Raw genomic sequence first — 16580 nt, forward strand, 5'->3', positions numbered from 1 at the left:
GGAGGAGCAGAACGGGAAGGACAGATGGTCAGAACATTCAAAGAGTGAACAAAGCCTTCAGATACGATCAGATGGATTGTAGCACATCACATAGCAACACACACATGACCACAGACAGACAGCTCTGGCATTAATTCATTCTATTTTAATTTTATTTTGTATACTATAGATTGAAAGAGGAGACTGGAAGGCTACTGCGGGGGTAGAGGTATGCTTTCAGACCACTGCAGTCATGAAATATGCACTAAAAGCAGTGGAATTTACCCACTCCACCAGGCCAAGGCCATAAAGTTGTCTAAATCAAGTTTTATAAGTAAGGGTTGTTTTTTTCTATAGCCAGGCAAAAACAACACTGCCAGTCCTAATGCTCACTAAGAATAGAGCTGTTCTGTGAGAAACATAGTTGTGTCAATCTGCTAAAACTGCAGCCACAACTATAGACTCATTAACTTAGACCAAGTACATACATCTACTACATAGATCCACTAGTTTGCGTTGTATAGTTCTCAGAATAGTCTGCACTGCAGTATTGCAATGTACTTTTATAGATATAACAAATGTTGGGGTGTGATTTGTTATAGGTGTCATGGTCACAAATACTACCTAACTAATTTACAATGGGTACATTTTTACCACGCAAGTTCAAGATGTATATGTATAAAGATGTATCAGATGTTTTTGACAACACAGAGCCTTGTGGCGCACACCGAGTAACTGACAGGAATTCACATTAGGCTGTCCCTACCCTGACACACTGATGCCTGTCTGATAAATACCCCTTGAACCAGTTATAGGTGTCACGTACAGGCATCAACAGTGACAAAGGCTTTTGAAACATCTGTGAGTTGTACATTTTTACTCCCCAACTTGCACATTAAGTTTATCTATATATCGAAACAGCTGTACATTTTATTTCCAAATTGTATATATTTTTAAATATTGCTAGTGTATTATTCTATAATTATTTCATGTATATTTTTTCCTATTATTTAATGTTTACTCTGTACGTGTGCTGTGTGTCTGAAATTTTGCTGCTGCAATAATGTTATTTCCCATTTTTTTGGGATCAATAAAAAAATCTATCTATCTATCTATCTATCTATCTATCTATCTATCTATCTATCAAAAAAGAACACATACAGAAATTCAGGCCATGTAAGATTTTACTGTTTGATGCTGCTTCTTGAAAAACCTAAGTAGAAGTCCCCCAAACTAGACATCTGAACTCGTGGTAAATGTGTCCAGTATTTAAAATGTTTTTGTACAAGTGGAGATAATTTGTTTCAGTGAACCCGTTTGACACCTGAACCCATTCTAGGTTACGTTCCAGTAAATGGAGTAATGCGTCTCAGTGGCTCTCATATTTGCACTTAATGCCATATACATGTTACAGTACATTTGTAAAAACCGAAGAGTAAGAGAAGTTTCACACATACATACAAAAACATACATACAGTACATGTTCATGCTCTGACATCTTTCACTGACACACCACCCCTATTTTACACCTCTGCTACAGTGTGTTTATTTTCATTGTTATGCTCTCTGTCAGATCCCAGTGAGGAATGATTAGCTGGACAGAAACCCAGAGAGAGAGAGAGAGAGAGAGAGAGAGAGAGAGAGAGAGAGAGAGAGAGAGAGAGAGAGAGAGAGAGAGAGAGAGAGAGAGAGCGAGAGAGAGCGAGAGAGAGAGAGAGCGAGAACAAAACCATCCCGTCTGTCAGTTAGTCAGTCTGCTCAGAAAGCAGAGCAGAACAGCAGCCTTCCCTTTGTTAATCTCCTCTATTGACTGTCTGAATGGCTGCCACTGGAGATGGAGAGATAGACAGGCAGCCTTTGTTAGGATTGCAGAGCAGAGCTGTGATGGTCCTCTGAGTCCAATACTTTACTGATGTGAAGCAGAAGGCTACACCAGCATGTACAGTGATGGTAAACTCTGGAAGGTGTTTTAGGTTGACTATATTCATAGTTTTCAGCATGTCCTTGTCTAAGTGGGTTCACTTTGTAGCACAGAAAAGCATCAGCCAGCTAAAATCAACTCTACTGATTAGATTACAGACCTTTCTCAGGGTAAGCAATTCAATAAAGCATGATGAGACCTGGTGCCATAAGGGGATTATCAGGTTGGGGATACCCACTTACTATGGAGCTGAGCAGCTGTCACCACAGGCATTTACACAGTTCAAATAAAATTCTATTTCTAGTACGAAACATTTGCATACACACCACTGTTAGAAATCTCATCATGTCAGCCCTTAGTCTGAGTGGTGTACCAAATATTCTCTGCAGCCCTTCAGCTTTTGACTCTTCCACAACTATAGCATAACATGTTGTCTTTTTTAAGACACTGTATTGAGCAGCTGTTCCCCTCTCCTGATGAGGAAATGAGGAAGTGAGTGACAGTTGACCAGACTTTGATAAAGCTCCTAACCAGAGACTGACTGCTGAGAAAAAGGAAGAACATGCTGGTGGTTAAAAGTTTCAGTCTACACACACATTGCACAGAGGGGGATTCACATGACCAGTCATAACAAGAGCAAAGAGGAAGATATAAGGCTAAGGAGAGGTGGAAGACCCCAGATGAGCTACAGGAAGAGGATACAGAACACAATCCTTTACATGTCCCTGTATGGTGTTGCACTGCAGATTAAGGCAGCGTGGCTTTGTGTGTGGCCTTTTTGAGAGTGGTTGGTCACAGCACGCATGCGCGCGCGCGCACACACACACACACACACACACACACACACACACACACACACACACACACACACACACACACACACACACACACACACACACACAGTTAATTACTCACCCTCTGACGACTCCACTCTCCAGGTAATTCACCTGAATGAATTTACCAAAGCGGCTGGAGTTGTTGTTGTGGGCGGTTTTGGCATTTCCAAAGGCCTGGCAGAGACAACAGGAGGCGACAAAAATGCAGGGTAAGTTTCAGGGTATGAAGTCAAAAACATGCAGTGCATTACCAAATCGCCCAACAACTTCTGAAGATTAATGCCACATCCATGTGGTTGTGTTTCTTCTATATTTGTCTTTGTCTTTTCATCAAATGAGCCAAAGACATAACTGGTTTATTATCTGAAAGGCGACAACATTTCAACTCAGATGGAGACAGGATGGCAGCATGTAATTTTGGACCAGATAGTTGTGTCCTGGAGACCATGTTAGGCTTGATTTTAAGATTTTTTTGTAGTAGCACCCACTAGTCCCCCCTCCAAGATTTTACAATCTCTTCCTGTACATTGATGTTGATGTTTTGAAACTCAACTGTGACCTCTGTTGAGTTTCGAACCTTATATGGAGGTGCTATTGGGTGCAACACAATCTAGCACATGTATCAGCACTCTCTCTGAAGTCACCAACAACAATTATAACAAATCACTATGACAACAAAGAAACTAGATAGAGTCAAGGGGTTTATTCTTGTTTTTAAACAGCAGCTGAGATGGCAGAAGGGGGTGGAACTGTGTGTGTGTGTAAAAGAGAGAGAGCATGGGTCAGTGATGATAAATGAGGTTGGGACAGCCGTTAGTAGCAGTGTCAGTGACAGAAACAGAGAGGACCAAGGTTTCTCTCCAGGCTTCAAACTAATGCTAAGCCAGCCGGGGGTACACAGAGCCTAGCTACCAGGCCTCACTGAGGGGCCCCGTTAACTGTATTGATACGGTAAAGGTAAAAGTACTCTTTTCTCTTCATGATGCACATGCTCACATGGTTACAGATACACACACACACACACACACAAAACAAAAGGCCACCGCAGGGGAAGTTAACTCATTGCATGTTAAATAGGAGCCACATTGTTTCTTCCAAAGCAGTTGCAGGGTGAATTTGATACAGTGGTGTTGAGGTTGATTGGACACACACACACACACACACACACACACACACACACACACACACACACACACACACACACACACACACACACACACACACACACACACACACACACACACACACACACACACACTGCGTCTCACTATCTTTGTGGGGACCCGTCATTGACATAATGCATTCCCTAGCCCCTTACCCTAACCTTAACCATCACAACTAAATGCCTAACCTTAACCCTTACCCTCACCCTAACCATAACCTAATTCTAACCCTAATCCTAAAACCAATTCTTAACCCTCAAACAGACCTTTAACCTTGTGGGATCCAGCATTTTGGCCCCACACAAAGCTGTCCGAACCCCACAAGTATACTGTATTCCCGGTTTTTGGACCCCACGAATGTAGTTAAACAAGAACACACACACACACACACACACACACACACACACACACACACACACACACACACACACACACACGTTGAGATTCCTTAGGATGACCTATTTCATTTCTGCTGCTTAAGTAGACCTGCAAGTTTTGCATTAGCTCTTCACTAAAACTTTTCCTACCCTTTTACACCAGTATAATTTTGCACCAACTTTCATTTTTTCAGTGCACTAAAGCGTGAATTTGAATTAGTTTTAAAACCTGAGGGAAGTATGAGGCAAGAGTTGTTGCTTGTTCATGGATGTTGAAAGAGATACTCAGTTGTCTCTTGTCCGTGACCAGAATTATTAACCTTCAGTTTAACATGGACTTGCTCAGACAAGACTCCTATCCACCCACTCACTGGGCTCACCCACCCACACTCTCTCTTTCTTTTTGTCTTTATGCGTTTGTGGTTGTGTTCTGATGCCAAAAAAATGTGTATAATTATTTATTTAGGTGTTGCCTGTTTTTACAAAGTACAATGCCATCACTTCTGTTCCAGGGTTGAGGGTCAGTAAGTGTGTTTTGGCACTGATACTCCAGAGTGTCTCACTGCTCAATGCTGCCCACTGTCCACAGTACTGTTCTGATCACCCCCACTCCACAAACCTTGCAGCCAAGAGCACAAATCCCTGGGAAATCTCTGCAAAGCCCAGGCTGCTGCACCATGGAGGGAATGCAAAACATGTCACAGCATCATTCGCATTTGAACTTGCCCATGAGCAGCTGATGTGATTGGCTGGAAGGCTTGCAGGTATGGGGAAGCGGACTGACGGCTTTCCAAAAAGTGTCCATGAAAAGGTCTAATCTGTATTCTTACGAAATAGGGGTTGCTCTCAAGGAGCTAATGGAAGAAAAAAAAGAGGAAAGGGAGAGTGAGAAGTATAGAAAGAGAGAGAGAGAGACAGAAAGCAGAAGAGCTCAGCAATCTGCAGTGTGTACATATTTTGGGTATGCATATCCAGTGATTGTTTCGTACAATGCTGTCTTTACTGATTCTTCTCTGTGGTGAGTTGGCTTCACTGGCAGCCCGCTGCCTTGTACATTTCCACTTTAACAGAACCAGACCTATCCAAATGAAGTCTCACATCCTGATTCAACAGACACACAGACACACAAACCAAACTAGGGTAGTGTCTCTAAAACTGTGCAGTTTATGAGTTGTTTGTCTCAACAAGCGAGTGGGGCAAATTATACTTATAAACTTGCAAACAAAGAAAACTGTGTAAGAAAACAATCTGATGTTGTGTATAAGATTGGATGTTCACGGAAACAACAAATTAGATCTGCTGTTGACTCCTCTGAAACAACTTTCTATGCTCTGAGAGTTGCCGTACTCCCCCCCCCCCCCAAGCTGTTTGTAGTCACTCCTATGAGTCTTTTCTATGTTGATCTTAGAGCATTAAAGGTTTGAGCATTTTTTTACATCATTTTAATATGCCTACAAAACGTTTTTGTAATCAGTAAAAACATACAGCTGGCGCTTGGGTACTAGACATTATTGCTATGACACTGAGGCACTGCTGCATCCTTTAAAGTTTAGCTGCTCAAAAGAGCTTCAGTTTAACGTTTCCACAGGCGCTGCCAAGGCCCTGACACTGACACCTCACTACAGCATGGATACACTCACAAAGGGAGTCTAAATAGTCCAACCGTCACAAAGAGAGTTCCCACATTCACAGAGGGCAACGGCAGGCGCTCATGCAAACACTCATCATACCTCTAGGTGGACATGCTCCCTCACTCACTCATTCATTTAGCCTCAGACACTTTAGACCCACAGCTATATCAATCACGTTCTTTAAGCCCAACTAAAGTTTATATATTCTTCAATTACAGGTTAAGCCAAAGAAGTAAGCAGCAAGGTAATGAACTATGTAGTTACTGGTACCCGGAATATTGAGATAAAACACCAATGGTACTTTGTGACAAAATAATCACTGTTTGTTGTTGTCCTGAATGTGAAAAATGTTTTGGTAAAATCACATGATGTTGGCAGTAATTGAATGCAACAATGTCTCTACACAGTTCCTCCTCTATGCTTGACCTTGCTTGAAGCCACCACTACAGTATATCCCACCAACTAACTACACTTAAATGCCCTCGAGCTTAACTCAACTGAATTGTTAACAAAGAATTTGTACTATGACGTACAATAATGGCGTCAATAGCCCTTAAGAGGGGCTGGTGCTTAGATTTAATAATGGTGACTGTTCCAATGAATGTGGTTATACTGAACCACAAATAATATTTTTTCTTGTCTTGAACAGAATGACATGGCAGTACTCTGTTTTAGGAAAAATGACTTGCAGTACACTACAATTGCGCAGATGTGCTGGATGACACTTTCCCACTGCAAAGGATTTACATATAAGGATTTTAGCGCTTAAAGGATTCAGAAAATAATCAATAAGTTGATCAAAATAAAACCAAAGTAATACATCTAGCAAAATGCCAAATTTGCTTCACCTAGCATCACATGTGGGCTATGCTGCTTTTCTCTGTTATATATAGGCTAATTAGTATTGAACATTTTTGTGTTATGGAACTGTACTTGGACTATTTTTAGCTGCAGTCCTAAATGAATTACAGATTTAGATACAGAAGACACTAAACGATGACAAAGACAAGAATTCAGACACTACAAAGCTTGTATAAAAAGTATCAGATGACAAGTTATCACATGATAGCTACACAGCAGTAAAACTATAGTGGAAAAGAAACTTGTGTTGTTGCCAGCATAGTGGAAATAAAGTGGTGGTAGTGGTGTTTGGGAGGAAAAAAAAACTAATAGCTTCAGTGGTTGGTTGATTGTACAGCAATAGATGATTGTTAATATTAGCAGAGGTTGGAAAACAGATCAGGCACTTTCATGCAATAGCTTTAAGATAAAAGCTATGCTTTGCCTAACTGGGATCAACAGAATAATATAAATGCCTGATGGAGAAAGACTAACTCTGAAGTATATTAAGCAAGCAACATGAGACAAATAACAAATCTCCAAAGAGAAAAATCATGTGCCTAAATTTCTGTTTTATTTTAACCGTAAATGTTTATATTTTAGGGACTAAAGGGGAATTTTAAGTCTAACAAACAATCCAGTTGACGCAAACAGAACAAACGCAGATAGTTACGAGGGAGTCATTCTGCACAGTACATATAACAAACCACATGGAGCAGCTGGAGAATACAGCATACTTTGTTATGTATTAACCTAGTGCAAGAATTTCAGCAATCCTCATATTTAAGGCATATTTAGTTTGATCACAGACCACAAAGTCATTTTAACATCAAGAGTATACATCATGCCTGGTGTCACAACTGATAAATGACTCCATTACTGAACATAAAGCTGCAATATGCAATGTCAACATGACTTATGCAACTGTAAACTAATCTAGTCAGTCAAATTATAACTTCACTGCAGCATTACATTTTTACCCATATCTCTGTTAAGCCTTTTCAACCAAATGAGAAACTTAACCTCTCGTTTTCTGTATCCCATACTATTTACCCAATTCTCTTACTTGTTGGCCCATATTTGTATTGCATTGTTACAGTACATTAAGCCCCATTTGTGACCTTGGTACTCTTTATGTTACTCTGCGACTCGGTCACATAGAATTCTAAGGGCAAACCAAATGACAAACAGAATTATTTTGCCTGTTATGTTAGGTAGCAGTTTGCACCTTTAAAGGTATTCTCGTGATCTCAACATTGTTCATTGAAGTCAGTCTGGGATGAGAGCATTTTTCCTCAGACAAAACCAATATTTAAATCCAGTTTCATCAGTCTAAATTATTTGGTCAACCCCCTGTATGCATACATAACACAGGGTCAAGTAATGAAGATGTCAAGAGGTAAGAGGTTGGAATAGAAAGAACAAGTTTTCGAACACAAGTTTTGCTCCTCTTGTGGTCTGGTGTTTTACAAAATTGGAGCCATTTCAAGCAGCTCCACCCATGTCTAAATGGGTACCACATCAAACCTTAGCTTGTGGTGTGGTCAGAGTACCATGAATAGAGCTTGAAGTGGCCTGCAGCATGCTGCTACATGTAAGCTGTATTTGCCTTTAAGGAACAGCATATTCTACTCTTCAATATGATACTGAATGGTATGATTACAGTAATGCCTTTGTATACTTGTATACACACTATGTGTGTGTGTGTGTGTGTGTGTGTGTGTGTGAGAGTGAAATGAATGACACGTGTGCATGACGCAGTGACTTAAACTCTGTAATGCCAGCTTTTCCCAGACTCATACACAATGCCACCCAGCCTGACCAAATATAGCTGAGGAATAAAGGGGTGCAACCCATAACTAAGAGATAAACAATGGCTCAGCAGACAGAATGGCCAGCTACTCCTCTGTACTTCCTGAACAACAATACAATACTTTGGTATAGCCACACCCCTCAAGGCCCTAAGCTAACAGCAACTACTGCCGTTACTTCCCGTGTCGTAGCTGCTTCCTGTTAAAAAGGGTTCCGGATGATAGGAACTTCCTGTCTAAAGTTGTGAGACAAGAAGTGGCACGGAGGAGGCTGGGGACTTAGAGGAATCTGTAACAACTAGGAGGTTAGACTTCAGTTAAAGGTTACATAGCTGATGTGGAGATGATTTTCTCCTCACTAACTAATTCTGCTTTTAGAAGAAAAAAAAGAAAAGGCTGAGCTTCATCATACATTACATCAAAAGAGTTGATGTTAAAAGAGAGATGTTAATGTATGAGCAAGAAACCCAGGTTTTGTCAAAAGACTTCTGATCAAACAGCTTTTTTGTCCATTTTCTATCTTTGGAGAACCTTGAAAGTTTGAGTCAAGCTTTTACTATTTGACTGGTAATATGCTGCTTTCTAATGATGAAATCATTTTATTCAAAATGCTGCAGTACTTAGTTGCATTGCTCAACCTTTTCAGGCCTGTAACCCCATTAAGTGCCTCATAACTTAGGCAATTGCAGAGTTTATTTTAAGAACATGGATTGAGCCCCATGTGGTTTATTATTTTTCAAAAATATTTTTTACCTACATATCATGAAAATATTTGTCTCTGTTAACAGTGTCCTGATAAATACACTGGGACAAAAAAATGTATACTTCCTTATAATTAACACATACTGTAACTTCAAAATATTGCCTGAAATGTGTCAGCCAACTCTCTGCAACAAAGGAGGGCCCTGTTGACATTTAGAGTAAATAGTCTTCAAAGCCTGGCAAAAGAAAAAGGGACGCGAAAAGAACCACGTAACAGAAGACAAACCAGTTGGACCAGTTCACAAGTGACATACTTATTCAGAGCTGGCGAGCTGTTCTACAGGCAGAAGCCTTATTTGTTAAAACTGCAGAAAGTATTAAGGACAATCTCTCCTTTACCTGCATTATTTTCAAGACAAAGAAGGGGCATTTATAGAATGGAAAGAAATGGCACAGTGAACAAAAGTAGGACAGCAGCTTTCCTACATGGTTTCAGGTTGGGGCCATTTAATTTGCCAGCAACACAGCACACAGCCAGTCCAGCACCATAAACGATGATCTCATCTCCTCAAAATGTCGTGAACCAGGCCATAAGACCACCCCTATAGCGCACACGCGCGCACACACACACACACACACACACACACACACACACACACACACACACACACACACACTTTCCACCACTGTAACCTGATCAGCGCCCAGGACAAAGAAAACTAAACAAATAAAACCCAAGTAAAATGCCTCCATTTTGGTATACGCATCTATAAATAGCATTCTACACTCCAAATATAAGGCCTTGGCTGGAACTTGTTAGGAAGGAACCTCAAGAGGTATACTATTTGTGTGGAGAGAAACTGCAGGGAACATCATTTTAGAGGAGCTTCCTCTGTAAAGTGACTTTTGTTTCATGTCAGCCATCTTATGAGCATGTTGCTAAAGCTGACAGGTGTTGTAAAAACAGTAACTTTTCACATAAACTAAGGGTACCTTAGCACATAATAGTGTGGAAAAAGCGTTTATTGCAACTGCCTCCATTAAGCTTAACTATTTTGTGCGAAATACAAATTTCAATGCAAAAACACTGCCTGGGGCAATGTACAGCTGTTCAACAGCCAAAATGATTGACTGCTCGCAGATGGAATCCAACCTCCACTTACTCCACAGACCAGGCCAGCAAGGACCGAACCCGTCTCCCTGTCTGCCCCTGGAACCACAGCTCTGGACCAGGCTCACACGCACTGCATTCTGGGAGTAAACTGCAAAATGGAAGTGTGTCTGCCAAAGGGACCAGAACTCTGCTGATGGAGGGGAAAATCTCTTCAACCCCTCCCCCTTTCTCAATCAGCCGGCCGGAACCAAAGACTCTGACAAACTGACACACATCAAGGGACCAACGCTGCTTATTCAAATGCGTCTGAAAGCAGCAGCAGTTCTACGAGTGAAGGCTCCAGTACTGAGTCAGAGGGTCTGGAGACGACAGTGACTGATGATGGATGACAGCCTCTGTGCCTGCAAGTTACTGAGGCTGCCCACCATGTATTCTTGCCATTAAGGCTAAAGCTAATAGTTTGTGGCCAGTTCTGTTTAATTTTGTTCTGCTCCATAGTATTGTGTATCCAATAAACTTACTTTCAGAGATTAGGGGTTTTCACTTTTCACAGTTTTGTACTGTGAATAAACCACATTCCACATGCAGCTTTTCTGGCTAAAGGTCTATTTTTAGCCACATTACTTTGAAATAAAACTGAAAAATCTGTAGGAGATTTACTTAAGTACTCAAGTAATTAGTTCCCCACACCAAGGAGGACTATTAAACTGATACTTAGTGCTGGGATTTCTACCTTACTACATGGTTTTCAGGTGATTGTGCAGACATGTGCGGCTGATATTTACTCTGCAGCCTCAGGCAGAACTTCATTTGATCTCGGCTGTCATATATCTCAAATCACTAACATACATCCAGATTACATCACTGACAGGAAGCACTCAAACATTATATGACCTAGGGTCAGGTCTCAAAAAGTTTTTTCCCAAGGAGCACATGTGCTCCTACGTAGACAAATTTAGGAGCGCATAAAGAATTTTAGGGGTGCAATGAAAATGTATCAAAAATTTTGTTTTACTTTCATAAAAGGAATACGAAGAAACATTTACAAGCAAAGGGATTTCATTTATTTGAATAGAACAAGTAGCCTAAACTAGGTTTTTGATTATTTCTGCTTCAAACTGTATTTATTTAATATTTATGTAATAATTTATACTTTCAACTGCACATGGTTCAAGGTTCATTTATTGTCATTGTACAACAAATGTCCCACTAAATCCAGACAGACCTTTGGAGAATTCACTCCAGTCAGCTAATACAGTGACTTACACAAGGTAACTGCTATTACTGTTGATACATTTTTTACAACACGGGTTATAAATACAAAACGTTATTAAGTGTAATGTTTTCTATTTAAAATACATTTTCTACGGGAGCAGCCTCTAGCTCACCCAGTAAGAGCGTTCGCCCCATGTTGGCTGAGTCCTGCACCGGCGCGGGTTCGAATCCGTCCCGCTGCCCTTTGCTGCGTGTCATCCCCCATCTCTCTCCCCCTTTCCAGTCTATCCACTATCAATAAAGGGAAAATGCCCCAAAAAATCATCTTAAAAAAAAAAAAAAATACATTTTCTACTGATCAGTACACTAAATATACATAGTAGTGGTGTAACAGACCACTCCCACGGTTTGGTATGCATATGAAATGTAAAATACATACAAATGCAGTTTTACTGTCGCTGTGATGATCAGAGTAAAAACTGCGAGGTAGGGCGCAGAGCACAGAGACAAACTGTGGCGCAGGTATTCGTCGTTGCTTCTGATTTTAAGTTAGCCTGACAAGCCAGACCCACATCAAGATGTTGGGTCTGGGAACTCACCATTGGCAGGGCTCAATCCGAGGGGCCGGATAAACGGTTGTCTTTCAAATTCCCTCTGCACTCATAGCCAACCAGAGCAACGCTAGTTCACAGATTAAACTTTGGCCGTATCCGGTCGGCAAAACTCCAAACACATCTTCCTTTTTTAAGAATGATGTCAGTGCGATTCGAAAGACCGCTGTTCGCCAGCAGCAGCCATCTTCTTTGTTTTCAAGGAGCAGGGAATTCACGCGGAACCGTCGCAACTCTGCCGTCCTTATGTTAAGCCCGCCCGCCGACTCTATAAATGACGTGATTGGCCTGACGAGAATTAGTTTTTTCCAGCTCGCAAGCCAACGAAGAGTTGCTAGACTGACCGTGGCTGCAAATTAAATTTGCTGCCGCTAGGGTGCGTCTAGATTTCTAGGCTAGGTTTTAGTTGCAGCTTGAAAATTCAGTGGCTACGACGGGGTCAGAGTTGAAATAATATGAGCTTTAAACGCAGAGATGGGCAGCAATTCTATAGACAGTGAAATAAATGGACATAGCGACGCCATAGACTTCGACGGAGACCAGTGAAGTCAATTAGAAGCACTTTTCCGGTGATGGCTGAGCGTACTGCGCAGCTGCTACGCAGCCTCAAACTGAGCTTGACAACGTAGATGTCACGTGAGCAACCGGTCTGAAAGTTGTAAGTCTTCTGGTAGCTGTGCCAAGAGAAATCTGAATCATTACAAATCTTGCAGAGACGGAGAGGGTGAGTAGGAGCTGTCCATGAGCGTAGGAACAGGAGCAAAACGTTGCTGAAATATTTTGTTCCGATGCTTTCATGGACTCACTGTGGGCTTCTCCCTTGACTGTATGCCTCCACGTCCATGATGTGGATGCTGAAAATGACTTCACAATAATAACCCTGCTTGAGGTCTGCCCAGGGGCAAATTCTTCCATAAGTGGAGGAGACCCCGTTTCTCATTACAGGGATGAAAAATAAACAAAATCAAATCAACTCTGTTCTTTGCAACGTAGCTCAGAGATTAAAATAATAACTTACCTTTCATGATGCAACCATTTTTTTGTTAAACAATAAAAAAAGCTAACAGATGTCTACTTGTCTGCATGTATTTGTATGTGCCTCTTTTGTCACCACACACAGAGAGCTGTAGTTTGCAATGAGCTCTGGATATTCAACTGTCTGCAGCATAAAGATACCCTCAGCGTTCTTACAGACAGTCACTGGTGGCTCCCCATACAGTATCTGTTCTAAATGCATAGTTATTCAAATTATTCACTTCAAAGTTGCCTGAAAACACACACACACACACACACACACACACACACACACACACACACACACACACACACACGCTCAAGTCTAAACTGCTGACAGGACAACGCAAATAAAAATGGTTTTGATTTGGTTCACTAACAAAGGAATATTAAAATATGCATTTTGAATGCAAATGTATAAGATATACAGTGAGGAAAATAAGTATTTGAACACCCTGCCATTTTGCAAGTTCTCCCACTTAGAAATCATGGAGGGGTCTGAAATTGTCATCGTAGGTGCATGTCCACTGTGAGAGACATAATCTAAAAAAAAAAAATCCAGAAATCACAATATATGATTTTTTAACTATTCATTTGTATGATACAGCTGCAAATAAGTATTTGAACACCTGTCTATCAGCTAGAATTCTGACCCTCAAAGACCTGTTAGTCTGCCTTTAAAATGTCCACCTCCACTCCATTTATTATCCTAAATTAGATGCCCCTGTTTGAGGTCTTTAGCTGCATAAAGACACCTGTCCACCCCATACAATCAGTAAGAATCCAACTACTAACATGGCCAAGACCAAAGAGCTGTCCAAAGACACTAGAGACAAAATTGTACACCTCCACAAGGCTGGAAAGGGCTACAGGGAAATTGCCAAGCAGGTGAAAAAAGGTCCACTGTTGGAGCAATCATTAGAAAATGGAAGAAGCTAAACATGACTGTCATTCTCCCTCGGACTGGGGCTCCATGCAAGATCTCACCTCGTGGGGTCTCAGTGATCCTAAGAAAGGTGAGAAATCAGCCCAGAACTACACGGGAGGAGCTGGTCAATGACCTGAAAAGAGCTGGGACCACCGTTTCCAAGGTTACTGTTGGCAATACACTAAGACGTCATGGTTTGAAATCATGCATGGCACGGAAGGTTCCCCTGCTTAAACCAGCACATGTCAAGGCCCGTCTTAAGTTTGCCAATGACCATTTGGATGATCCAGAGGAGTCATGGGAGAAAGTCATGTGGTCAGATGAGACCAAAATAGAACTTTTTGGTCATAATTCCACTAACCGTGTTTGGAGGAAGAAGAATGATGAGTACCATCCCAAGAACACCATCCCTACTGTGAAGCATGGGGGTGGTAGCATCATGCTTTGGGGGTGTTTTTCTGCACATGGGACAGGGCGACTGCACTGTATTAAGGAGAGGATGACCGGGGCCATGTATTGCGAGATTTTGGGGAACAACCTCCTTCCCTCAGTTAGAGCATTGAAGATGGGTCGAGGCTGGGTCTTCCAACATGACAATGACCCGAAGCACACAGCCAGGATAACCAAGGAGTGGCTCTGTAAGAAGCATATCAAGGTTCTGGCGTGGCCTAGCCAGTCTCCAGACCTAAACCCAATAGAGAATCTTTGGAGGGAGCTCAAACTCCGTGTTTCTCAGCGACAGCCCAGAAACCTGACTGATCTAGAGAATATCTGTGTGGAGGAGTGGGCCAAAATCCCTCCTGCAGTGTGTGCAAACCTGGTGAAAAACTACAGGAAACGTTTGACCTCTGTAATTGCAAACAAAGGCTACTGTACCAAATATTAACATTGATTTTCTCAGGTGTTCAAATACTTATTTGCAGCTGTATCATACAAATAAATAGTTAAAAAAAATCATACATTGTGATTGCTGGATTTTTTTTTTTAGATTATGTCTCTCACAGTGGACATGCACCTACGATGACAATTTCAGACCCCTCCATGATTTCTAAGTGGGAGAACTTGCAAAATAGCAGGGTGTTCAAATACTTATTTTCCTCACTGTATGTATTCTGGTGGTGTGTTTTATCTGATTAGCACCGCCTTTTCCTGTGTATCAGTGAGGCAGTTGCTTACTTGAGTTAATCAGACAACTAACCATGAGACACTCTTGTCTGTTCAGAGTCCATATGACTGTTAAAGAGACGGTTGGTTGGTCAGTCTGTGTCTGTCTAGAGTCAGGCCTGAACGCAGGGCACCATTATTATCAACCAGCTGGCCTTACACAAATATTCAACACTGCAGTTTTACATAGTAGCAAAAAAAAACTCATTTATTGAGTTTCCATGATTTATTGATAGATATTCTCCTACTATCAAATCAGTAACTTACATATAGCTTTCTGTATCAGTATGGCTATAGTTTTGGTTCATTCTGTCCTGTCAGCTATTGCAGAGAGCAAATCACTACAAGCATTTCATCTTTTAAGAAAGCAGGAAGAGGAGCAGTCACCTGACTGAAACAGCAACAAAGAAAGACCAGCGTCTGGTCAACAACAGCTCTTAACGAAATTCATGTTGTTCATATTCTAATGGTCGAAAACAGAACCCATAATGTTACGCAATCAGTTACCCAAAGAGAGCAAGATTGTATGTTAAACATAATCAGAAATACCAAATCAAAAGTAGGTAGATATAGGAAACGAACAAACAGCCTGTCTATAAATTCCCACAGCATTTTTAAAGGCAAGGGGCCACGTGACGGGTTGATAAAGCAACTTCCCATCCTCTTTTTCATTTCTTCTTTCTGGGTAGACCATAGTTTTTATGTTAAAGTCTTTTACACTGCCCCATTAGCTCAGCCCACGCACAGAAGTGCAATGGAGTCACAGCCTGAAAACCCATTTGCTCTGTACTGCATAGGATCTGATACTTTCATGGGATGTTTTATTATTCATAACCACTGGAGATAATTATTGTCCCAAATAATAATGTCCAAATATAACTCAATGTATTTTGCATCCTCTGTCTATGTATGCAAATGCTTTTGCATGCCCTAGCAACATGAGTCACCTTTGAGGAAACAATGTCATTGGTGGATATGACTTAATCAAAAGAGCAATGCTTCTCACACCTGAGAGAAGCCGATGCAGAAAAGAAAAGTGTAAATTGCTATAACAGATCATTTGTGATATGAGATGTTTTCCATGTGACTGACGAGACAGATGAGAACCTCAGAAGCTAATGGCCATCTAACAGACTAACTTGTTTCACTTACAAAATCTACAGTATTTTATCTCTGTACAGTATTCGGTTACACTTTACTTAAAAAAGGTATCTACATAAGAGTGACATGACACTGTCACGAACGTGTCAAACATTATAAACAAGTCATAAACA

General features: G+C 41.1%; 1 protein-coding gene across 9 annotated transcripts in view; it reads right to left on the reverse strand.

The window, feature by feature from the left end:
- Window positions 1-16580, reverse strand: part of LOC116055277 (unconventional myosin-IXb) — a 64878-nt gene that overhangs the window by 23575 nt on the left and 24723 nt on the right. For all 9 annotated transcript variants that reach the window (XR_004106252.2, XM_031307131.2, XM_031307136.2 and 6 more), the window contains exon 5: window positions 2816-2910. Coding sequence is in view for 8 of the 9 variants with exons in the window: in XM_031307131.2 (XP_031162991.1) it covers window positions 2816-2910 (95 nt within the window). In the remaining variant the exon portion in view is untranslated. The remainder of the gene's footprint in view (window positions 1-2815; window positions 2911-16580) is intronic.

Source organism: Sander lucioperca, chromosome 11 (assembly GCF_008315115.2).
Source record: "Sander lucioperca isolate FBNREF2018 chromosome 11, SLUC_FBN_1.2, whole genome shotgun sequence".
NCBI classification, from domain to species: Eukaryota; Metazoa; Chordata; class Actinopteri; order Perciformes; family Percidae; genus Sander; species Sander lucioperca.